The sequence below is a fragment of the Helianthus annuus genome, chromosome 12 (assembly GCF_002127325.2).
Source record: "Helianthus annuus cultivar XRQ/B chromosome 12, HanXRQr2.0-SUNRISE, whole genome shotgun sequence".
Classification (NCBI taxonomy): domain Eukaryota; kingdom Viridiplantae; phylum Streptophyta; class Magnoliopsida; order Asterales; family Asteraceae; genus Helianthus; species Helianthus annuus.
The window spans coordinates 92202335-92227695 of record NC_035444.2 but is presented as its reverse complement, the minus strand read 5'-3'; the positions used below and the strand labels follow the sequence as shown (position 1 = coordinate 92227695).

General features: G+C 39.9%; 1 protein-coding gene and 1 long non-coding RNA gene across 3 annotated transcripts; one reads left to right on the top strand and one right to left on the bottom strand.

Annotated features, from left to right (window-relative positions):
- Nucleotides 1-1049: 1049 nt before the first annotated feature.
- Nucleotides 1050-4502, bottom strand: LOC110896908. Of its 2 annotated transcripts, none has more exons than XR_002568271.2 (3): nt 4366-4502; nt 3096-3184; nt 1050-1287 (listed from the first exon to the last, which is right to left on the bottom strand). It is a non-coding gene; the product is annotated as an uncharacterized LOC110896908 (long non-coding RNA). The 2 variants fall into 2 exon arrangements; XR_002568272.2 differs by lacking the exon at nt 1050-1287 and adding an exon at nt 1393-1468.
- Nucleotides 4503-22788: 18286 nt separating this feature from the next.
- On the top strand, nt 22789-23718 carry LOC110893176 (cell wall protein RTB1-like). Its single transcript, XM_022140295.1, has 2 exons — nt 22789-23022; nt 23083-23718. Exons 1-2 carry the CDS (start codon nt 22789-22791, stop codon nt 23716-23718), a joined length of 870 nt encoding a protein of 289 aa, XP_021995987.1.
- The last annotated feature ends 1643 nt before the right edge of the window (nt 23719-25361 follow it).

Below are 25361 nucleotides of genomic sequence, written 5' to 3'. Positions count from 1 at the left end.
GGAAGAAGGAATTGGCTCAGAAAATTACCCAAGGATTTCGTATGGGTAATAATAACAGGTTCAAGAAGAGGGGAATCGGACAATCTTCCACTCCGCCTTTCTGCAGGAATTGTAGAAAGAAACATTTTGGAAAATGCAATGAAACCTGTAACTTTTGTAAAGCTATAGGACATCGTGAGGAAGATTGTAGGAAAAAGACTAGGATCTGCTATAACTGTGGAGAAACTGGGCATTTCAGAACCGAATGTCCCAAACTGGTCAAACCAGCAGACAACAAAGCTAAGACGACCGACGGAACTACTAAGAAGAATGCCAGAGCATTCCAGCTGACCAATCAAGAAGCAGAACTCATTCCCGATGTGATAGCTGGTACGTTTCTAGTTCACAACGTGTATGCAAAAGTATTATTTGACTCTGGTGCAAACCAAAGTTTTATTAATACTTCATTTTGCCAAGCTTTTAATTTACCATTGACCAATCTTAGACATATTTTTACAGTCGAAACGGCAGATGGAAATTCTGTTAGTATAGATAAGGTTTTCCGAGAAGGAAAGATAGAACTCTTAGGCCATAAATTTTCCGCAAACCTGTTACCTATGAAGTTAGCCGGATTCGATATGGTATTAGGAATGGATTGGTTAGTAGCCAACCATGCTAGAATTCTCTGTGATAAAAATTCCGTAGAAATCCATACACCTACAGGAGAAGTAATTTCAATCACAGGAGATAAACCTCGAAAGCCACTGAAATTCATTTCAGTAATGAAGTTGGCTAGTTATTCAAGAAAACAAGAAGTAGTGTACATGATTTCAGTAATCATTAACACAAAAAGTAAGGAACTTAAGGAAATCCCAGTAGTCTCAGAATATTCCGATGTATTCCCAGAAGAATTACCCGGATTACCACCCGATAGGGAAGTAGAGTTTAGGATTCATCTAATTCCTAGAACTACACCAATAGCCAAAGCACCTTACCGGCTAGCACCCACTAAAATGCTAGAATTGAAAAAGCAGTTAGATTGTAACGCCCTAAAACGTAATACCTTAAAATGACGCAGCGGAAAATTTGGGCCTTTAAAATTTCTTTCTATCTTAGTCATGTATCATACTTGGGGTTCGTTACTAGAAATTTTTAAAGTTAATTAAAGGGTTTACATCGTTCGTTCTGAATTTTCACATCAATTACATATACGCGTTTGAGCTACGTGACTACTCTTCCCGTACAATTTTTGCCCTTGACTCGATCTTCAATCCTCCAATGCTTTAAACCGACGATAGACCGTGTAACCTACATTCACCACAAACATGCACATCATTAAAATTTGATAATCTACATTCATAATCTATCATACATAATTGATTGACCACGCCTCAATCTTTCTATGTGTGCCAGACTTTTCGATTATCCTTCCGAGTACAATCTTGCATTCCAATTCCTCAAAACTTCACGATGGACTACCATAGCATACCTGCAAATCTCATTTCATTCTCAAGGCACATGATTAGTAACTTAGTGCTCAAACATATTAAGGCTATGTACACATATATACTAGCCCCATTCCCTCATGTACAATTAATACTACATCGTACCTACGCACATCCGTACGTGCACTTTTGGTCACATACTACACACACACATCATACGTACATACATACTTACATGTACCCGCGCATACCTCATACCTCAAAACATACATGCCTGCATTCATTCGTATCTTCATATATTCACCAATACATTTCTACACATGTACCTACTTTCATGCGTTCCTGCATTCATGTCTACGATCACACGTACTCCTATACATACACTAATACACATTTGCATACGCACACACATTTCTATACTTCCACATGTATACATACATACACTTCCACATACGCACTTACATTCGTACATCTCTACACACATGCATACATACACATCTATATACGAACATATCTCTCCTACATCTTAACATACAAGCATATTCTATACATACCTTTATACATACGTATATACACATCTACACACATACATACCCTTCCTACATTGTTACATACGTGCATATTCTCGTATATATCTATACACCTCTACATACGTACCTACATTCATGTCTCTACTTGCATGCATACATACACATCTACATATGAACATACCTCCCTGCGATCTTTACACACATGCATATACTTATACCTATCTTTATACATACGCACATACTTTAACGATCATGTACTAGATCACACGTACCTCTTACATAATCATATGTTATTAATATGGGTCTTAGTCTTAGCTTTTTGGCCTATCAACATTTAAGAACCATCGGAATCATGTTTGGAAAGTCCGCCGTAGTCCACGGATATCAAACCGAAGCCCACGGTACGTCAATTAACTTAAATAACGAAGTTTCAGCTTTTGAGACTTGGGAAGGCCGTCGCCGACGCCCCTAGGGCCGTCGGTGACGGGCCTTGCATTTACCCGTAGCCCAAAAACCCGTAGACAGGAAATTAACCCGTCAGCACAAAAATGGTTTTTCCCTTGCCCGTCGGCGACGGCCCCCCTCCCGTCGGCGACGCCCTCTAGAATCTGCAGTTTTCTGCAGATTCGTTTTGTCGTCTGTACGCACTAAAACGTGCGTATCTTTTGAACCGTTTACCCGTTTAACCTCTCGTTTCTTCCTACATGCTTGTAAATTCGCATTCTACCATGTGGACTTGAAATCCCATATCCGAATTAAGGAAATTCTTAACTTGTGAGCTATCGACTTATTATTCATTTATGACTTGTTTGACCCGTTCATATTCTCTTCAACAACACATTCGATTTAGCCCAGAACTTACAAGAACATTATAGCTATAAAACCTTTACATTATCCGCACTTCCACTCACCCATTAACGTGCTTATGCCCAATCCTACCCGTCACCTGGTTACCATTCCGTAGACACTTCTTATTCTTCGTTTCATCATAACATCAAGACCTCATTTTGACCCATTACATCTACTTAGCAAAATCGTTGGTTTCATACCACCCATCCATTATTTGTCTCAACCATTATGCTAATTAACTAGAACGTAACCTTACTTAACAAATTAAGAAGTGATTCCAGAAATCACTTACCTTGTGCATCCGTGTTCGTAGCCGCTTCCTTGCCTCATCTTGACCCGTTAACCTTCCATGCTTGAGTACGTGTTAATGTAGTTCCTATCCTTTCATGTCACCACATCCATATTCTTTGTTAGCATACAAACTCATACATATCATCCATCATTTCTAATTCATACCTTACATTAGACTTTCATTAATCAAATTTTTAACAACATAAGGCATAGATCAACAATCACATCTTTTCAAGCTCGTATAATTCTACATGTCATCATACACAACACATAATGATATAACATGTACCGTATGAGTTCTCAAGTCTTATATTCGTGTTAGGAAGCCTACCATACTATTCTCACATTCGTTGACTTTCTAGAAAGTCAACTATTAAATGTGCAAATTCTCATCCTTATAACGATAAGGTTACGTTGATAAAGTTAACCATACTAATAACACTATATGCATTTCATACTCATGTTCTAGGACACACGTATGCGCATATAATTACTTACACACACATATATGTAATACATTTCATTCATACTAGCATTTTCATGTCTCTACAACTAACACTATAACACATATTAGCTAAACCAATATCGTTCCAATATTACTCCTTTATACAAATCTCATATGCTTCACATTTAGTGTACATTTACTCCATGATTTCAATTAAGAAATTATTCAAACATATGGTGAACATCATACCACTTCAGCCTAGAGTACAACCTTCTAATGCACACCTTTTACCAAATCATATAACCAACCAAAAATCATACATGTATTTCATCTAAAATATATTTCTCATGTTCAATTATAACCAATTACATGACATTCAAATATTATACATTTTCATCCATTACATGCATTCAATCTCATCTAGAAATCTCACCTAGACATTTCATCAAACACTTGGTGTGCATACCACTATCTATGCATAATGTACAAGTATTTCATGCCTCACTTCCAACTTCATGATTTCATTCATCAACACCACTAAACATCAAGTAACTCATATCATGCTCAATTTATCTAACAAGAATTCATCATATACCACATCATACATCAAAATTACACAAGAATTGAACATGGATAATTCATTCATATCACCATCCTTACCACTACAAGTGGGTTTTATGTCAAAGCATCAAATGACATCAAAATCTTGTATAATTCATGTTCTATATGATGCTTATAACATATATTCAGACCCAATTCATACTAATTCGTGACTCCATCATAACCCACTTCATACGAAATTACCAAATCATAAATTACAACTTACCAAGTGATTTATAGGGCTAGATGATCATGAATTCATGTACATGCATTAGATCCGAGCTGAATTTCCCTCTCAATTTGATGATTTTTGTGAAACTAGGGTTGAACCCCTTTTTCTCCTTCCTGACCATCGACACACACACACACACTATGTGTGTGTGTGGTGTTTTAATTTTATTTTTATAATTTCATGTTCCCCACTTAACGGTTTTGGTCCCTCTAGTTTCATTTTGATTATGTGAGGGATTAAAACTCTTTTCTTTTTACCAACCGGGTTTTAATTTACCAAACCCGGTTTTGGGGTGTTACATAGATAAATTACTAAGAAAAGGATTTATACAACCTAGTTCATCCCCTTGGGGAGCACCAGTGTTGTTTATGAAAAAGAAAGATGGATCGATGAGAATGGGTATCGATATAGGGAACTGAATAAGGTTACAATTAAGAATCGATACCCATTACCTAGGATTGACGATCTTTTTGATCAACTCCAGGGAGCTAGGTATTTTTCTAAGATAGACTTACGCTCCGGATATCATCAGTTGAAAGTACAAGAGGAAGACATACCTAAAACTTCTTTCAGAACTAGGTATGGTCATTATGAGTTTACAGTCATGCCCTTCGGACTAACAAATGCACCTGCAGCATTCATGGATATGATGAATCGGATTTGTAAACCATACCTGGATAAATTCGTAATTGTCTTTATCGACGATATACTTATTTATTCCAAAAGTCAGGAAGAACATTGTGAGCACCTGCATGTACTCTTAACTTTGTTAAGAAAGGAAAAGCTTTACGCCAAATTCTCGAAGTGTGAATTCTGGCTACAAGAAGTGCAATTTTTAGGGCATATGGTGAATCACGAAGGTATTCATGTAGATCCTTCTAAGATAGAAGCAATCACCAAATGAAAGGTTCCGCAAACAGCTATGGAAATTAGAAGCTTTTTAGGCTTAGCTGGATATTATAGACGATTTATTAAGGATTTTTCTAAGATAGCTGTACCTTTGACTAAATTAACTTGTAAAGCAGTTAAGTTTGAATGGGGACCTAGAAAAGAAGAGGCTTTTAAGATATTAAAGCAAAGGTTGACAAATGCTCCAATTCTAGCCTTGCAAGAAGGAACGGAAGATTTTGAGGTATACTGTGATGCTTCAAAATTAGGGTTAGGATGTGTGCTAATGCAACGCAAGAAGGTAATTGCATATGCCTCAAGACAATTGAAGAAGCACGAGGAGAATTATACGACTCATGATTTAGAATTAGGATCAATAATTTTTGCCCTTAAGATCTGGAGACACTATCTGTACGGTAGTAAATTTACAGTCTATACGGATAACAAAAGAGTAAAGTATATATTTGGGCAGAAAGAGTTGAATATGAGGCAAAGAAGATGGATGGAAATCCTAAGTGACTACGACTGTGATATCCAATATCACGAAGGAAAAGCAAACATAGTCGCTGATGCTCTAAGTCATAAGTATCATGAAAAGCAAAAGCAAGTCCGTGCTCTTAGATTAAATCTGCAATTTGATTTAACGGAACAATTAAAGAAAATGCAAGAAACAACAATCGAAGACGATGCTGAAGGAATGAAAGGACGAATAAAAGAGTTAGAGCAAGGAAATGATGGAATTTGGAGATTCCGCCAGAAAAGAATCTGGGTACCTAAGCAGGGAGAATTAAGAGATAAGATTCTAGAAGAAGCTCATAAATCTAGGTATACCATGCATCCCGGTAACAATAAAATGTACCAAGATTTAAGAAATACTTTCTGGTGGATAGGAATGAAAAAGGACATAGCTAAATATGTATCTAAGTGTCTTACTTGTTCGCAAGTAAAAGCAGAACATCATAAACCTTCGGGATTACTACAACCATTAGAAATGCCTGTGTGGAAATGGGAACTTATAACAATGGATTTTGTTACTAAGTTACCCAAAACCAGAAAAGGTAATGATGCAATTTGGGTAATTGTAGATCGATTAACCAAATCAGCTCATTTTCTACCCATGAAAGAAACCTTTAGCATGGAAAGGTTAGCCAAGTTGTATGTAGACGAAGTAGTATCCTTATATGGAGTCCCACTCTTCATTGTATCAGATAGGGATAGTCGTTTCACTTCCCATTTCTGGACTAGTTTTCAGGAAGCAATGGGAACTCGACTAAATTTAAGTACTGCTTATCATCCACAAACAGACGGACAAAGTGAAAGGACAATACAAACTCTGGAAGACATGCTCCGAGCATGTGTAATTGATTTTGGTGGTAACTGGGATAACCACTTACCCTTAATTGAATTCTCCTATAACAATAGTTATCATTCAAGCATTAAAGCTGCCCCATTTGAAGCACTGCATGGACGTAATTGTAGAACTCCAGTTTGTTGGGTAGAAATAGGAGAAAGTCAGTTATCAGGTCCTGAAATTGTACAAGAAACCACTGACAAGATCACGCGAATCAAAGAAAGACTGAAAACGGCTCGAGATCGTCAGAAAAGCTATGCAGACAATCGCCGCAAGCCGCTAGAGTTTCAAGTCGGAGACAAAGTACTTTTGAAAGTTTCTCCTTGGAAAGGATTAGTACGGTTCGGTAAGAAAGGAAAGCTGAGTCCAAGATACGTAGGACCATTTCCAGTAATCCAACGAATAAGACCAGTTGCCTATCGTTTACAACTACCAGAAGAATTAGCTGGAGTACATGATGTGTTTCATGTATCCAACCTCAAGAAATGTCTATCTGACGAATGTTTAAGTGCTGCTCAAATTGGGTTTATACTTTGTCATTCGTCGTTAATTCGATGGATGTTTAAGTATCGCACTTTGTCATTTGTTGTGAGGGTTTAATCTCGTGAGTTGTCGTAAATACTGTATTAGTTACTAACCCAGTTCGTGTGCATTGTTATTTAAATTAGGTTAAACAGGCTAATCAGTAGACTAAATTCCGCCCGCATAAATCTGCAATGTGAGTCATTCTCTTTTTACCAAACTTGCTTTCAAAATCATGTTTGTTTTCAAAGTTATAATTACAGGGATTAAGTCTTTGTAGTCTTCATTACAGCCGGTATGTGGGGTTTTGTATACATTACTTGGTATCCATCACCATTGGACAACGAGATAGCCAAGGGGTGATATGACCATAGTCACAGACACCATTGGACAACGAGATAGCCAATGGGTGGTCGAGTGACAAATACCGTGGGTATATGGTTGACATGCAGAAACATTGTAATCGCTCTTAATACTGTAAATTATAACAAAAAGTATCGTTTTAGATAAAAAGAATGATTCACTCAGTATTTCCCCGCTGACAAAACCTTTTTCAAACATGTTTCAGGTGATTTGTTGTGATCCAGGAAAAGTGCCGTGAAGCACTACAAGCTTAAGGAAGTGGCTCAAGATAAAGAAATAAAGAAACATGTTTTGTAAAATAAAGATTTTCCAGTGAAATCACTTTATTGTAAATTACAGGGTTTTATTCCTAAATTATGTAATAAAATAAACGGGCATTTTTAGTATCAAAAGATCCTGTATTAAAGACTTCCGCTGTCGCCTAAACTAAATACCACGGGGTTCCTGGTCCGCGGCTCTTAACCGGGTCAAACCGGGCGGGGGCCGTGACAGAAACACTGTTGGTTTCAACCACTGATGTCTATCCGCTGATAGATAAAAATCAGCCACTGATATTTCATACACTGTTCTCAACCACCGTTGTTGCCCAACAGTGGTTTCTAGACAACTGTCATCCACCTTTTCCATCATAGGTTGCTACGTGGGCAGATGTTAACCGTCAAATCTTTGAAACCGATGTCACATCAGCATTCACTTTTTCCTTCTTATAAAACGTTGATTAACTCCCAAATAGAGCTTTCACTGTCGCATCGAATTAAAAAATTCTACAAATGGTTACCATCTTCTTCTTCATTCTCTTTCAACTATTCGCAAATCTCTACTTCCGATCATGGCTCTTATCATCAAACACCCCGACAACCACCTCTGTAAGTTTGAGAAAACAGAAAAAAATACAGAGTTCCACTCCATAATCGACACCCTGTCATCCTCAAAGCACAAAACTTTACTCACCTGTGATGAACCCATTTATCAAGACACCCTACATGATTTTTGGGCAAATGCTAACGTTCAAGAACAAGATAAAAAGCCATGGGGAATCACCTCAAAAGTAGGAGGTGTCTTGGTGTAACACCTCGAAATTTTGTGTCCAATAATGTGTTAACACGTGTCATGAGTTTATACGTGGCATTAACGATTAAATAAAGGACTAAAGTTGACAAACCTTGAGAGTATGTAAATTCGAGGGTTAAGAATGTCAACAAGGGGTATATATACTGTATAGTAACCCTAAATGATGCTCGTACCTTCAAACGAATAAATCATGGATCGTACAGAGCGAAACGCGGGAGAAAGTGAGAGATTACGAGCTGCAGGGGTTAATTGTGTCAACATGTTTAATTTATACCTCTGAGTGACCCTTTGACGAACCCGAGGCTTTGTAACAGTAAAATACGCTCACTAGAATATACTATATAAATTTCGCGAAGTTCCGTTTTAAAACGAGAAAGTTATGGTCAAATTCGTATGCGAGGGGTTAAAAGCGTCAACAATAAAAGTTAAGACGTTACGGATAGTAATTAAACTAACTGGGGACTTAACAATGCGGGTAAAAGTCACGAGGCCCTTCATTGTAAATAATCGAGGGCCAAATCGCAAAGTTACCCCTTCGAAACCGAAAGGTCAGGTTAATCATTACAAAAGATTTGAAAATCTTGAAATTCAGGCCTCAGGCGGCCCGCCTGAGTGAAACAAGCAAGTTGAAGCAGGCTGCGAGCCACCTGTTGATACGTTTCCTGACATGAAGATTCAGGCGGCCCGCATACATGTAGCCTGAATCCTAATGCGGGCCGCGTAAGGACCCCAGATGCAGAAACTTTGGACAGACTTGCTGTTTGAGCTTGTGAACGATCATTGAGGCAATTAATGAAGCATGGGAGCCCTCTACATGCCCCCTAGCACCCAGGGCCACCTGCTGATCATCCATGAACCCTTGTAGGGTGAGTTGTAATGATCTTATGCATGAAACTTTACTATAAAAGGCCATACATTGTGCACAATTGAAACACACCTCAAAACCTGCTCTCTTGGTCATCTCTGGAGCTCTCAAGCACTCCTCTAACATCCTTAGTCGTGCACCAAGCTTCTGTAAGTGTGACTACCCTTTTGTGGCTTAGTTTTTGCTTAGTTTAGCTTAAAAGTCAATCCGTCGTAATTAACGATTGACTTTGCGATAAATCACGAATGGTCCAGTGGTTTGTCGAATCAAAGATAGTTATATGTTGGTAATCATCTGGGCTTTAAACCCCTAAAAGGGCACCCTCTGATTCCCACTTTAACTAGTCCAAATGTCGAGTCAAACGTGCTTAGAAAAAGTCAACAGAAATGCCATTTTGCGGTTTCATGCATAATCTGTACTGTAGATGATATGCAACCTGTTTAAACACTCATAAAACATGATAATAAGTATATTAACTAGTCTAAGCTTGTTTGATCCGACCACTTGATATTTTAGACCCGGTTCGGAACCGAAAGTCGCAAAGCTTTGACTTTCGCATTGACTTCAGTTCTGACCCGTTAAAGTATGATTTAGATATGCCTTAGGACTCTCTTAGGAACAGGTTACATGATGGTAAAACCCTCTGTGACCGGTTCGTTGTTTGTCCGAGTCTTTTACACATTTCCGTTAAATGCTTAAAAGTTGACCGTAACGCCCTTTTTGATTTAAAACGAGAATTTCGGACATGTGAAAGAACCATAACCTTAGTTACTGATTTCTAAGCATGTCCCTAAACTTTCACGTCAAACCGAGGTCCAGAATAGGAGTTATGCTAAATAGCGCAAATTACGGAAACTTTAGTAATTTAATAGCGCAATTAGCATAACGCCTATCTAGACCCGGGTTTCGACACCAAACCCTTTACTCACTGATGTAAAATAATATTTTGGGATTTTTAAAGATTTTTAATTATTTTTTAACCTGCTCATAATCTGCGGTTATAGCAACGGTTCGGTAAATACCGAATATACCCTTTTCGGCCATAACTTGAGTTCTACAAGGTCTTTTGACCCGATTCAAGTTGCTACTGATTTTAAATAATAAATAAAGAATTTTAGACTTTATAAACTGTTCGGGAAACTCAGATTTCCTGTAGAACTCAGAAACCTCTTTTATAATCTTTAAAAAGACCGAAATACACCTACGGGGCATAATATGAACTTAAACTCGTAACGGGCATTATGGAAGGTATCCTACTGATACCACAACCTCTTTAAAGCATATTGACTTAGGAAAACAGTGTAGGACTCTTACGGTTACCCGTTATGCCTTTTGCGCGCACGGTTCGGCTTATGTAACTAGTTTACATAAACTAGCCGAAGCGGGTCAAACCATATTGTTTTGACCCCAAAATACAGATTGTGAATATTATACCCCTATAAAACAAGTCTTCAAACTTGTTGGGTCAAAATCACATTCCATTCCCGGTTTTCGCCTTTCACGCGATTAAACCGTATCTATCCTTTGAAACTGACCGGTCTAAGCTACGGCTAGATTAAAGACCCGTTAGGATTCTAATAGGTTAATTTAAACCTTCATTCCAGATTAGGGGACCAGTAAAAGCTATCTGCAATTTATTTCAATTAAGGAATTATACTTGCAAAGGTAAATACTTTTAACTTATTTTCCGTTTTACGGGCTTGGGTTACGGTATTTAAAATACCGCTTGGTCGGGCAATTGACCCCAACTCATTAGTAGTTGGGTATTATCAATGTGACCCGTTTAAAAACTTGTTTTGTTGGCTTTACGCCTTTGGGAGCTTAATGACCATGTCCCGGATATCCTTGGCATCGTTTTACGAAATGGCCACTACCTCGACATCCGGGTGTAGGCGTACACCTGGCATTGTGTCTATATTAATTAAAGGTATAACCGTTGGTTTTCCCGCCACGGTTTTATGCTTCGTGGCGTGTCTATTAACCTTTAACCCGGCACGACCCGGGCGACCGAACGCATAGCAAACATGTAATTCTTTACAAGATTTAATTATAAATTATCCCAAGTTATAAAGAGTTTGTGCCCTGTGCATTTAAACCAATTTTATTAAACATTTTACAAAAGTGTCAGTTGAATGTATTTACCAGTGTAAACTGACGTATTTTCCCAAAAAGACTAAATGCAGGTACTATGCGTAATTGGCTGGGATTTCTCCTTAGCATCATTAGAAGTCTCGCAAGCTTAAGATGCCTAAAGTCTGTTGAACAATACTTTATTATTATTATTAATGATCCCATGTGGATTTTATTTCAACAATGGTGATACTTTGATATTACATTTAACGTTGGAATATATTTATCTTTAGGCTTCCGCTGTGCATTCATATAATTGTGTGGTTTGACTATATTGTTGCCAAGTACGTCACGGTAATCCCCCACCGGGCCCACCGGTGAGACACGTGGAAATCGGGGTGTGACAGGTTGGTATCAGAGCCAACACTGAGTGAATTAAACACTAACCTTTGTGTTTAATCTCAGTTACACTGCACATACTTGAGTCTAGACAAGAATATAGGACAAATTCGAATTGTTATTCCAGTTTGTCTTTTTATTGTTTATTGTTATTTAAAGTTTTGAAAGCAGGAGATATGCCACCTGCAATCAGACGAGGAAGAAGAGGAAGAGGCAAAGGGACGATCATTACTCACAATGATCACGAGGCTGGACCTTCGAACATGCGATCTCCTTCCAGTACAAGAAGTGAGGAACCACAGAGACGAAGAAGAAACCTCTTTGAACCTGCGAGACATTCTACCTCGCATAGCTCAACACCCTCATACCGTCATTCTTTCGGACCAGATTCGGAAAACAATCCCAATAACCCTCAACTATCGTTCATACCTTTCCAGCGATCTGCTTCGCATCGTTCTTATGGCGATCCTTCACCTTTCTTCGTGGGACAGTTTAACCCGGCAGATTATGTCCAAGAGCCAATAGGGTATAACCCATTAGGACCAGAGGATCACTTTTCTGAAGATAATGCCGTGGATATGGACGAGGATACAGATCCCGTCGAGCCTGCAAGGGGTACTCCCAACCATCCTATCGAGATCTCTGATGGGTCATCCTTCCATGGAACACCCTATCAAGGTCCCGACAGTTACCAGGCGAGGTTTGACCAATGTAATTGGTACTTTACACCTTCACATCATTTCTCGCCTCACGACCAACAGCAACAATAGGATCCTTCTGAGGATTCACGGTTCGTGGCAGTTACGCCGCCGCCACCGCCACCGGTTCAACCAGTAATTCCAGATCCGCCAAGGCGAAGAAGGTCAGGAGCACGGATGTCTACCCGAGGAGGGGAATTTCATTTCAGCACCCCTCGCCACTCGAGTGCTAGTCACTTTCCGTCAGTACCTGAAGAAGAACCACAATTAGGGGAACCTTCTGGTCACCCTGCAGAGGTGAATTCTGCACCAGTTGCACCTCCTCCGCCACCATTCGGATATGACAATCCGATACCAGCGTACGGCGCTTCCACGGCGTACAATCCGTTTGAGCAGCCGACTCACACGCACTACAACTATAACTATGATGCCGATACATATGTGGTAGCGGCTAATTACAATGCCCTCCATGGAACCTCTTGGAGACCAGATTACTCAGCTCATGGGTATCCAATACCTCCTAGACCCCCGGTTCAGCAACCGTCGCCGCAGCCACGTATTTCTCCACCGGTGCAAGAAGAAATACTCCACCGTTTAAACCGTGTGGAACGAGACTTCGAACAAGAACGAAAGAGTAATCGTGGATTTCTCAAGGGCCTAGCAAACCTACTAAAAGGGAGAAAGAAACGAGATCATTAGTCTCCTTATGTATTATTGTAATTACAATTTAGTCCCTGCGTGGACATTTATCGTATTTCAGTCCTTACGTGGACTTATCTTTTAGTCCCTGCGCGGACATCTATCTGGTAATTGGTCCCTGCGTGGATATGTTTTGCTATAAACATCTGCGTAGGTAATTATTTATTTATAAAGTCCCGTTTAGGGCAGCGTGTAATCATATTTGAAGTTTATGGAATGTTATGATATAAATTTCATTTTTGTTATTACTATATATGAAATAAATCAAAAATCATTCCTTTTAAATTTAAATCTGCCTAAATAAAGAATCTTAAGAGTGAAACCTAGCCAGGTGTCTTTATAAGATCCAGCCAAGATGGTAAGACCTGATTAAAAGATTCAGATTCCCAGTTAACCTCTGTAATCATGTTAACGTTCATGGCAGATGTGATTCGTTAAAAATTGCACACGTCATTCTTATATAAGAATCCTTCTAAGGATTTCAAAGCTCAAATTAATGATTTATAAATCATGGATTAAATCATCAATAAAGATGATCATTTATTAAACATCCATTAGCGATGTAGTGCCTACGGGCCAAACTTATTAAACATCCATTAGCGATGTAGTGCCTACGGGCCAAATTAATAAAACATCCATTAGCGATGTAGTGCCTACGGGCCAAATAATTAAACATCCATTAGCGATGTAGTGCCTACGGGCCAAATTATTAAAATATCCATTAGCGATGTAGTGCCTACGGGCCATAATTATTGTCATATAAGACAAAAGGCAGTGGTAGTCGATAACTCCCTGTCAGAAAGGTAAAGGACTATGGTTCAAACCTTCATGCCTTGATTCTCTGTAATCTCGGCTAATATTATAAAAACGTCCTCATGACTAGGCTTTTATGCCAATAACAATATTGTTTGTAATTAGGATAGGTTATGTTCAAATCCTAAATAAAAGTGAGTAACAAATTAACCAGATATGGTCTCTGTTTACCATGGTTAATGAATTGCCATAAAAGACAATTCCATAATAAACTCCTAAATAAAATTTTTCGTTATCTTCTGTAGCAGATTCAAGTTACCATGGCTGATCCAAGTGGGGAGAATAGTCATTCGAAAGAAGACGAATACGATAACGCCCAGGTTCATTTGACGGGCGCAGAATTGAAAGCTCTGGTCGACGGTGCTGTTAAGGCAGCCCTGGATCGACAATACGAGGAGTATACTGAATCCCGGAACAGAACCATATCTAAACCACACTCAAAGCCGAAAACCCACTCAAAATCTCACAGCAAACCACTGTCTAAGCCGAAAAAGGACGATGATAATCACTCGTCCAATGAAAACAGTGTCCGTCCAGAAAAGGTGTATACTGATGTATCCCGCGCCAGGGGCTGCACCTACAAGTATTTTGTATCTTGTAAACCCCGAGATTTCACCGGGGAGAAGGGCGCGGTAGATTGTATAACATGGCTAGACGAGATGGACACCGTGGTGGACATCAGTGGCTGCGCAGAGAAAGATGTGGTAAAGTTTGTGTCACAGTCATTCAAGGGCGAGGCCCTGGCTTGGTGGAGGTCTCTGGTTCAGGCCTCGGGAAAGGCTGTTCTATACAGCATGACATGGGAGGAATTCATTTCTCTCATCAAGGAGAATTACTGCCCTCAACATGAGGTTGAAAAGATCGAGACCGACTTTCTATCGTTGGTTATGACGAACCTTGACTGTCAAGCTTACCTCACGAGCTTCAACACGATGTCCCGGTTGGTTCCGTATCTGGTAACCCCGGAGCCAAAGAGAATAGCTCATTTTATCGGTGGGTTAGCCCCCGAAATAAAGGCAAGCGTGAAGGCCTCTCAGCCAGCGACCTTTAGATCTGTAGCCGACATATCTTTGTCCCTTACTCTTGATGCGGTCCGACAAAGATCGCTAAGGAACAAAGAGGCTGAGAAGAGAAAGCGTGAAGATGATACTTCACGAAGCTCGAGCAAGAAACACCGTGGAAACTGTGATAACAAGAGAGGGTCAGAGTCAAGGAAGGATGGGCAACAGTCTGGTAAGAAGCCCAAGTGCAAGAATTGCAAGAGACATCACTTTGGAAAGTGTAGACTCGAATCAAACTCGCAGACTCAGTCGAAGTCGTATGCTTGCGGGTTATGCAAGTCCAAGGACCACAAGACCGTGGATTGCAAAAAAAATAAAGGATGCAACCTGCTACGGCTGCAACGAGAAAGGGCACATTAAAAGCAACTGCCCTAAATATGCCAAGAAGCCTGAAGAAGCCAAGAAGACCAATGCAAGAGTCTTCAAGATGGAGGCGAAAGAAGCAGTGCTAGATGATAACGTGATCACAGGTACTTTTCTCGTAAATGATACCTTTGCAAGAGTACTTTTTGATTCGGGCGCTGATAAGCCTTTCGTAGATCATAAATTTTGCAATTTGTTGAATATGCCTGCCAAAACCTTAAATGTGAATTATGAGGTAGAGCTAGCAGATGGCACCATAGAAACCGTCTCCACTGTGTTAGATGGATGTGTGATATCCATTAAGAACCACTCTTTTCCTCTATCCCTACTTTCCTTTAAATTGGCTGGTTTTGACATAGTTCTGGGTATGGACTGGTTATCTCACAACCAGGCCTAAATCGTCTGCAACAGAAAGCAAGTGGTGATAAAGACTCCGTCTGGTGAATCGCTTACCATTCGGGGAGATACCCAGTACGGATTGCCTGAGCAAGTGACTATGCTCAAGGCTTTAAAATGTCTAAAGAAGGGTTGTGTCATCTACATGGCACAGGTGATTATTGAAGAGCCTAAACCAAAGTTAAAAGACATTCCCGTCATTTCGGAATATCCATAAGTTTTCCCTGAAGATCTACCTGGTTTGCTACCGGATAGGCAAGTGGGATTCAGGATCGATATCATCCCTGGAGCAGCACCTATTGCTAGAGCACCTTACAGGCTAGCACCAACCGAAATGAAGGAGTTGAGGACCCAGCTGGATGAACTGCTAGCTAAAGGTTTCATCAAACCTAGTTCGTCTCCCTGGGGAGCACCTATCCTGTTTGTTAAGAAGAAGGACGGATCGATGCGTCTGTGCATCGATTATCGCGAGCTTAATAAGGTCACAATAAAGAATAGATATCCCTTGCCGAGGATCGACGATTTGTTCGATCAGTTACAAGGGGCAAGTTATTTCTCGAAGATCGATTTGAGGTCAGGCTACCATCAACTGAAAGTCAGAGATGAAGACGTACATAAAACTGCATTTAGGACTCGTTACGGTCACTACGAGTTCCTAGTGATGCCTTTTGGGCTCACTAATGCACCGGCTGCGTTCATGGATCTCATGAATCGCGTTTGCAAGCCGTACTTAGACAAATTCGTCATCGTTTTCATTGACGACATTCTTATCTACTCGAAGAACCGAGCTGACCATGAGAAACACCTTCGCTGTATTCTCAAACTTCTACATCATGAGAAACTCTATGCCAAATTCTCTAAGTGCGAATTCTGGCTTCGAGAGGTCCAATTTCTAGGACATGTTGTCAGCAAGCATGGTATCCAAGTGGATCCCGCTAAAGTTGAACCTGTCATGAATTGGCAAGAGCCAAAGACGCCTACAGAGATTCGTAGTTTCCTGGGGTTAGCAGGATATTACAGGCGTTTCATTGAAATTTTTTCAAGGATTGTTGCGCCCTTAACTTCGTTGACCAAGAAGAAAGTAAAGTTCATTTGGGGCCCTAAGCAGCAAGAGTCCTTTGATATTCTGAAGCAAAAGTTGAGCAACGCTCCTGTGCTGACATTACCTGAAGGTACCGAAGAGTTCATAGTTTACTGCGACGCATCACACACTAGCATAGGATGTGTGCTTATGCAGAAAGGCAAGGTTATTGCCTATGCTTCGAGACAGTTAAAGGTGCATGAGAAGAATTACACCACCCATGACTTGGAGCTGGGTGCCGTTGTGTTCGCACTAAAACTGTGGAGGCATTATCTGTATGGTATCAAGTTTGTGATCTATTCTGATCATAAGAGCCTCCAACATCTGTTTAATCAGAAGGAGCTAAACATGAGGCAACGCCGTTGGATGGAAACTTTAAATGATTATGATTGTGAAATCAGATATCATCCCGGCAAGGCGAATGTAGTCGCTGATGCCCTGAGTAGAAAGGAAAGGGTGAAACCTATCCGAATCAATGCCAAGAGCATTGAAGTGAAGAATAATTTGACTGAAAGGTTGTTAGCTGCACAGAGAGAAGCTGTGTTGGAAGCTAACTATCCTAAAGAAAAGCTAGGGGTAACTGAGGAGCAGTTAACCCTTAGCAAAGACGGAATTTTACGATTAAATGGACGAATATGGGTTCCAATTTACGGAGGACTTAGAGATGTCATTCTCCAAGAAGCCCATAGTTCTAAATACTCCGTCCATCCTGGAGCAGATAAAATGTATCAGGATCTAAAGGCAAATTATTGGTGGATAGGCTTGAAAAAGTCTGTAGACGCTTATGTAGCAAAATGCTTAACTTGTGCGCAAGTCAAAGCTGAGCATCAGGCTTGCTACAACAGCCTGAACTTCCCGAATGGAAGTGGGAATGTGTAACTATGGATTTTATTACCAAGTTACCCAAGACGAGAAAAGGAAATGACACAATATGGGTTATAGTCGATAGATTGACTAAGTCAGCTCATTTCTTACCCATCAAGGAGACTTATAGCTCCGACATGTTAGCCCAGTTATACGTTGATAAGATTGTAGCCTTACATGGCATACCTGTGTCTATTATCTCCGACAGAAATACTAGATACACGTCCCATTTCTGGAAAAGCTTCCAGCAATCTTTGGGCACACGTTTGAATTTTAGTACGGCTTACCATCCTCAGACAGACGGTCAGAGTGAGCGTACTATTCAGACGTTGGAAGACATGCTACGTGCATGTGTTATCGATTTGGGTGGTAGTTGGGATAAGAACCTACCATTAATCGAATTCTCCTACAACAATAGCTACCATACCAGCATAAAGGCTGCGCCTTTCAAGGCATTATACGGTAGAAAGTGTAGATCGCCTGTTTGTTGGGCGGAAGTTGGAGATGTCTAATTATCAGGACCAGAGATAGTCTTCGAAACGACGGACAAGATTGTCCAGATTCGAGACCGTCTGAAAGCTGCCCGAGATAGGCAGAAGAGTTACGCAGATCTAAAGCGTAAAGATTTTCACTTCGAAGTAGGTGAAAAAGTGTTACTTAAAGTATCACCCTGGAAGGGGGTGATGCGTTTCGGTAAGAAAGGCAAACTAAGCCCGAGATACATAGGACCTTTTGAGGTTATCGAACGTGTCGGGTCAGTTGCCTATAAGTTAAATTTACCGGAGGGGCTCAATGGGATTCACAATGTGTTCCACATCTGCAATCTAAAGAAGTGCTTCGTTGATAAATCACTGGTGATACCACACACAGATGTGCATATAGATGAGAGCTTAAAATTTGTGGAAAAACCTTTGTCGATTGAAGATCGACAGGTAAAGAAGCTTCGAAGGAAGCATGTACTGATTGTAAAAGTCAAATGGGATGCCCGTAGAGGTCCCGAATTCACGTGGGAGGTTGAATCCACGATGAAAGAGAAATACCCTTATTTATTTCAGTAAATCTCGGGTCGAGATTTATTTTAAGGGGGTGAGGATGTAACACCTCGAAATTTTGTGTCCAATAATGTGTTAACACGTGTCATGAGTTTACACGTGGCATTAAGGGTTAAATAAAGAACTAAAGTTGACAAACCTTGAGAGTGTGTAAATTCAAGGGTTAAGAATGTCAAAAAGGGGTATATATACTGTATAGTAACCCTAAATGATGCTCGTACCTTCAAACGAATAAATCATGGATCGTACGGAGCGAAACGCGGGAGAAAGTGAGAGATTACGAGCTGTAGGGGTTAATTGTGTCAACATGTTTAATTTATACCTCTGAGTGACCCTTTGACGAACCCGAGGCTTTGTAACAGTAAAATACGCTCACTAGAATATACTATATAAATTTCGCGAAGTTCCGTTTTAAAACGAGAAAGTTATGGTCAAATTCGTATGCGAGGGGTTAAAAGCGTCAACAATAAAAGTTAAGACTTTACGTATAGTAATTAAACTAACCGGGGACTTAACAATGCGGGTAAAAGTCACGAGGCCCTTCATTGTAAATAATCGAGGGCCAAATCGCAAAGTTACCCCTTCGAAACCGAAAGGTCAGGTTAATCATTACAAAAGATTTGAAAATCTTGAAATTCAGGCCTCAGGCGGCCCGCCTGAGTGAAACAAGCAAGTTGAAGCGGGCCGCGAGCCACCTGTTGATACGTTTCCTGGCATGAAGATTCAGGCGGCCCGCGTACATGTAGCCTGAATCCTAATGCGGGTCGCGTAAGGACCCCAGATGCAGAAACTTTGGACAGACTTGTTGTTTGAGCTTGTGAACGATCATTGAGGCAATTAATGAAGCATGGGCGCCCTCTACATGCCCCCTAGTACCCAGGGCCACCTGCTGATCATCCATGAACCCTTGTAGGGTGAGTTGTAATGATCTTATGCATGAAACTTTACTATAAAAGGCCATACATTGTGCACAATTGAAACACACCTCAAAACCTGCACTCTTGGTCATCTCTGGAGCTCTCAAGCACTCCTCTAACATCCTTAGTCGTGCACCAAGCTTCTGTAAGTGTGACTACCCTTTTGTGGCTTAGTTTTTGCTTAGTTTAGCTTAAAAGTCAATCCGTCGTAATTAACGATTGACTTTGCGACAAATCACGAATGGTCCAGTGGTTTGTCGAATCAAAGATAGTTATATGTTAGTAATCATATGGGCTTTAAACCCCTAAAAGGGCACCTTCTGATTCCCACTTTAACTAGTCCAAATGTCGAGTCAAACGTGCTTAGAAAAAGTCAACAGAAATGCCATTTTGCGGTTTCATGCATAATCTGTAATGTAGATGATATGCAACCTGTTTAAACACTCATAAAACATGATAATAAGTATATTAACTAGTCTAAGCTTGTTTGATCCGACCACTTGATATTTTAGATCCGGTTCGGAACCGAAAGTCGCAAAGCTTTGACTTTCGCATTGACTTCAGTTCTGACCCGTTAAAGTATGATTTAGATATGCCTTAGGACTCTCTTAGGACCAGGTTACATGATGGTAAAACCCTCTGTGACCGGTTCGTTGTTTGTCCGAGTCTTTTACACATTTCCGTTAAATGCTTAAAAGTTGACCGTAACGCCCTTTTTGATTTAAAACGAGAATTTCGGACATGTGAAAGAACCTTAACCTTAGTTACTAATTTCTAAGCATGTCCCTAAAGTTTCACGTCAAACCGAGGTCCAGAATAGGAGTTATGCTAAATAGCGCAAATTACGGAAACTTTAGTAATTTAATAGCGCAATTAGCATAACGCCTATCTAGACCCGGATTTCGACACCAAACCTTTTACTCACTGATGTAAAATAATATTTTGGGATTTTTAAAGATTTTTAATTATTTTTTAACCTGCTCATAACCTGCGGTTATGGCAACGGTTCGGTAAATACCGAATATACCCTTTTCGGCCATAACTTGAGTTCTACAAGGTCTTTTGACCCGATTCAAGTTGCTACTGATTTTAAATAATAAATAAAGTATTTTAGACTTTATAAACTATTCGGGAAACTCAGATTTCCTGTAGAACTCAGAAACCTCTTTTATAATCTTTAAAAAGACCGAAATACACCTACGGGGCATAATATGAACTTAATCTCGTTACAGGCATTACTGAAGGTATCCTACTGATACCACAACCTCTTTAAAGCATATTGACTTAGGAAAACAGTGTAGGACTCTTACGGTTACCCGTTACGCCTTTTGCGCGCACGGTTCGGCTTATGTAACTAGTTTACATAAACTAGCCGAAGCGGGTCAAACCAAATTGTTTTGACCCCAAAATACAGAGTGTGAATATTATACCCCTATAAAACAAGTCTTCAAACTTGTTGGGTCAAAATCACATTCCATTCCCGGTTTTCGCCTTTCACGCGATTAAACCGTATCTATCCTTTGAAACTGACCGGTCTAAGCTACGGCTAGATTAAAGACCCGTTAGGATTCTAATAGGTTAATTTAAACCTTCGTTCCAGATTAGGGGACCAGTAAAAGCTATCTGCAATTTATTTCAATTAAGGAATTATACTTGCAAAGGTAAATACTTTTAACTTATTTTCCGTTATACGGGCTTGGGTTACGGTATTTAAAATACCGCTTGGTCGGGCAATTGACCCCAACTCATTAGTAGTTGGGTATTATCAATGTGACCCGTTTAAAAACTTGTTTTGTTGGCTTTACGCCTTTGGGAGCTTGATGACCATGTCCCGGATATCCTTGGCATCGTTTTACGAAATGGCCACTACCTCGACATCCGGGTGTAGGCGTACACCCGGCATTGTGTCTATATTAATTAAAGGTATAACCGTTGGTTTTCCCGCCACGGTTTTATGCTTCATGGCGTTTCTATTAACCTTTAACCCGGCACGACCCGGGCAACCGAACGCATAGCAAACATGTAATTCTTTACAAGATTTAATTATAAATTATCCCAAGTTATAAAGAGTTTGTGGCCTGTGCATTTAAACCAATTTTAATAAACATTTTACAAAAGTGTCAGTTGAATGTATTTACCAGTGTAAACTGACGTATTTTCCCAAAAAGACTAAATGCAGGTACTATGCGTAATTGGCTTGGATTTCTCCATAGCATCATTAGAAGTCTCGCAAGCTTAAGATGCCTGAATTCTGTTGAACAATACTTTATTATTATTATTGATCCCCTGTGGATTTTATTTCAACAATGGTGATACTTTGATATTACATTTAACGTTGGAATATATTTATCTTTATGCTTCCGCTGTGCATTCATATAATTGTGTGGTTTGACTATATTGTTGCCAACTACGTCACGGTAATCCCCCACCGGGCCCACCGGTGAGACACGTGGAAATCGGGGTGTGACACTTGGTACCAGTAACCACAAAAACCATTTCATAGGTATTTCAGATAAATGATCTTGCAGGTAAAGCTTCTTTTCCAAAAAGTGAGTATCAATTGGATTTGATCGAAAGAGGGTATGATGGACAATTAACAAAAGCAACAATGCAAAAAGGAAATTTTCCACCACCTGAGAAATTTTTGTTCCATGTCCTGCTCACTTGTCTTTCAAACAAAACATCTGCTTTCAATGAAATACCGTTAAAAATTCAATACTTGGGGTATGCAATTATGTCAAAAACAAATTTTAACTACTCCTAAGCATTGTTTACTGACTTGGTCAATGATGTGAAAAACATCAAAGATGGGAAAAACTCAGCTTTTCTATTGTTCCCAAGGTTCTTAAGCTATTATTTGCAAAAGAAAATTCCACAAAATGCTTTTGAACAAGGAACAACTTTCAAAATAAACAGTCTTTCTTCTGAAACATTTACTCTCCTAATGGCAAAAGAATCAAAAGTTTCTAAAGCACAAGTAAAGGGGTCTGAGCAAACCTTAGATGAGTCTACATCTGCTCCTCAAACCTCTGTTACTGAGCCCACTACTCATGATGATCACAGCACCAAAACCACTGCTGTGAAACCCCCACCATCCAAATCCAAAAAGACCAAATCAAAAACCAAAAAGCCTACCAAACCCACAAATAAGGGTCCTCTAGAAGGTGAGATCCCAGAGGTTAACCCTGTGACAACACAAATGTCACTAGAAACCACTGTTGCTACTTCCTCACAATAGATGGAAAGATCTCAACCTGAAACCTTAACTCCTCATGTTTCCTCACAAAAGGAACATGTTGTAAGCACATGGACACCACCATATGAATCATTACCCTCACTTGAGAGTATGATTAATAGCCCCTCTCCTAGGGCATTTTCTCTTTCTACACCACTCACTTCATCTCCTATTCCACCAACCATTATACCTCTATTTGAGGCCATTGAAATTCAGACACAAAACAAACCCTCTCACCAACACATTACTGAGAGTACACCTTCTACATTGGCTGTGTCTGACCCCATTCAATTAGCTAACCCACAAACAACTGAGGAGGATACACCACTTGAATTTCCTGAAATTCTTGTTGGTAGTTCAAGTGGAGCAGCTACTACAGATGTTGGCTCCACTGATCTACATCTAGACAATAGTTTCATAAGTAAGACTCCCTTGAAGGCAACCACTACTGTGTCTACCAAGGTAACTACTGGTGTGTTCAAGTTAACCAGTGGTGTGCTTTCTAAGGTATCCAGTTTTGAAGAGGAAAGTCCCCAGAACCAAGAACAAGGGGCATCTACTAATGAAAATTTTGAGACTCCTCCTGTTTCAAAAGCAGATACAACCACCTCTGGTGGGATTTCAGATGATCCTATTTAGTTAGGTGATGAATTAAAATATCAGGATTTGATGGAGAGAATACCAATATTGAAACCACTGTTGCTGATATGAAAGATCTGATGAAGCAGTGGTGGATACTTCCAAAAGTCAACCTACTCCTCAGCAATTATCCCAAGAGTTTTGGAACTCAGTACAACCTATTCTTGTAGCTCTAAGGGATCTGGCTGAAATCAACCACAACTCACACATGGAGTTGATCAGAGTTATGGTTGATGCAAGGTACAAAGATACGCAGGCTGATATCAGGGGAATCAAAGAAGCCCTTGCAAAGATAACTGGCACTACCCCTACACCAACCTTTGAAAAATATGATCAAGATGATGCCAAAAAGGGGGAGAAGGACTCAATGAAAAACTTTGGCAAACCAACACCAAGGAATCAGCCAAACCAAAAGCCAGAGCCTGCTAAAAGGCCTTCTGCAAAATCTTCTGGAAAATCTAACACTGGTAAGAAAAGGGGAATTGATGAAACCCTTAACAAGCAGACAGATAAGGAGATTGAAGCAAAGAAGAAGAGAAAAGATACAAAAGAAAGTAGACAAGATGTTCTGAGGCAGGAGTTGCAGAAAAAGATGAAGAAAGAAAACAAAGTGCTAAACATTAGAACCTCAACCAGAAGAAAATCTTACAAACACAACAAACCTCCCATTGCCACATTTCCTAAACCAAAATCACCACCACAAAAGCCAACCTGCTGGTCTAAAAAGGCCAACCACTGACACATCTAAACCTAAACCTTCACCCCAAAAACCTCCTCTCAAAAAGCAGAAAACAAATCCCTCATAACCACCACCATCATCCATAGCAACAGATGTTGATGCACCTAAAGCATCATCAGATGTTAAGATAACAGATGTTGATGCACCTAAAGCATCGTCAGATGTTAAGATAACAGATGTTAAGACACCAGTTGTTTCAACAGCTGTTAGTTAAACCACTAATTCAACCCAATTTGATCCTCTACCATCAACAAAACCACCAACACCACAAAGATTTCCCTCACATTCAACCCTTACACTCATAGCACATTCTCGTTCACAGACTACTCCTCCTCCAAAGTCTGTCTATACTAGAAAAGAAAATTCATGGTGCATGAAGAAGAAAAAGAAATACCATCACCTATTCCCATATCATCTACTCCATTCATTCCACCTTCATCACCTCCACAAACCAACCCAATCAACCAACCATCCACTGCTCCCACCACACAAGACATTCCATTAGCAGTTAAGTATCCTCTTGAACTGCTTGCAGTTCAGAATGAAATGGCTCAATTTTACAAAGAGGATGATCCATCCAAAAGAATTTTCCCATCACTACAAGGCTTCAGCAAACCTCATAACATTGATGAATATTTGAAGATGAAAGCTAAACAAGTTGGGCTAATAGCCAAGATTGTGTGTAAAGGGAAAAGTGACAGAGATTACCAGGGCACTTATTCACATAAGCTTAGTAAGGTCTGGAAATTGGAAAAATTTTACAAAGAGGATGATCCATCCAAAAGAATTTTCCCATCACTACAAGGCTTCAGCAAACCTCATAACATTGATGAATATTTGAAGATGAAAGCTAAACAAGTTGGGCTGATAGCCAAGATTGTGTTTAAAGGGAAAAGTGACAGAG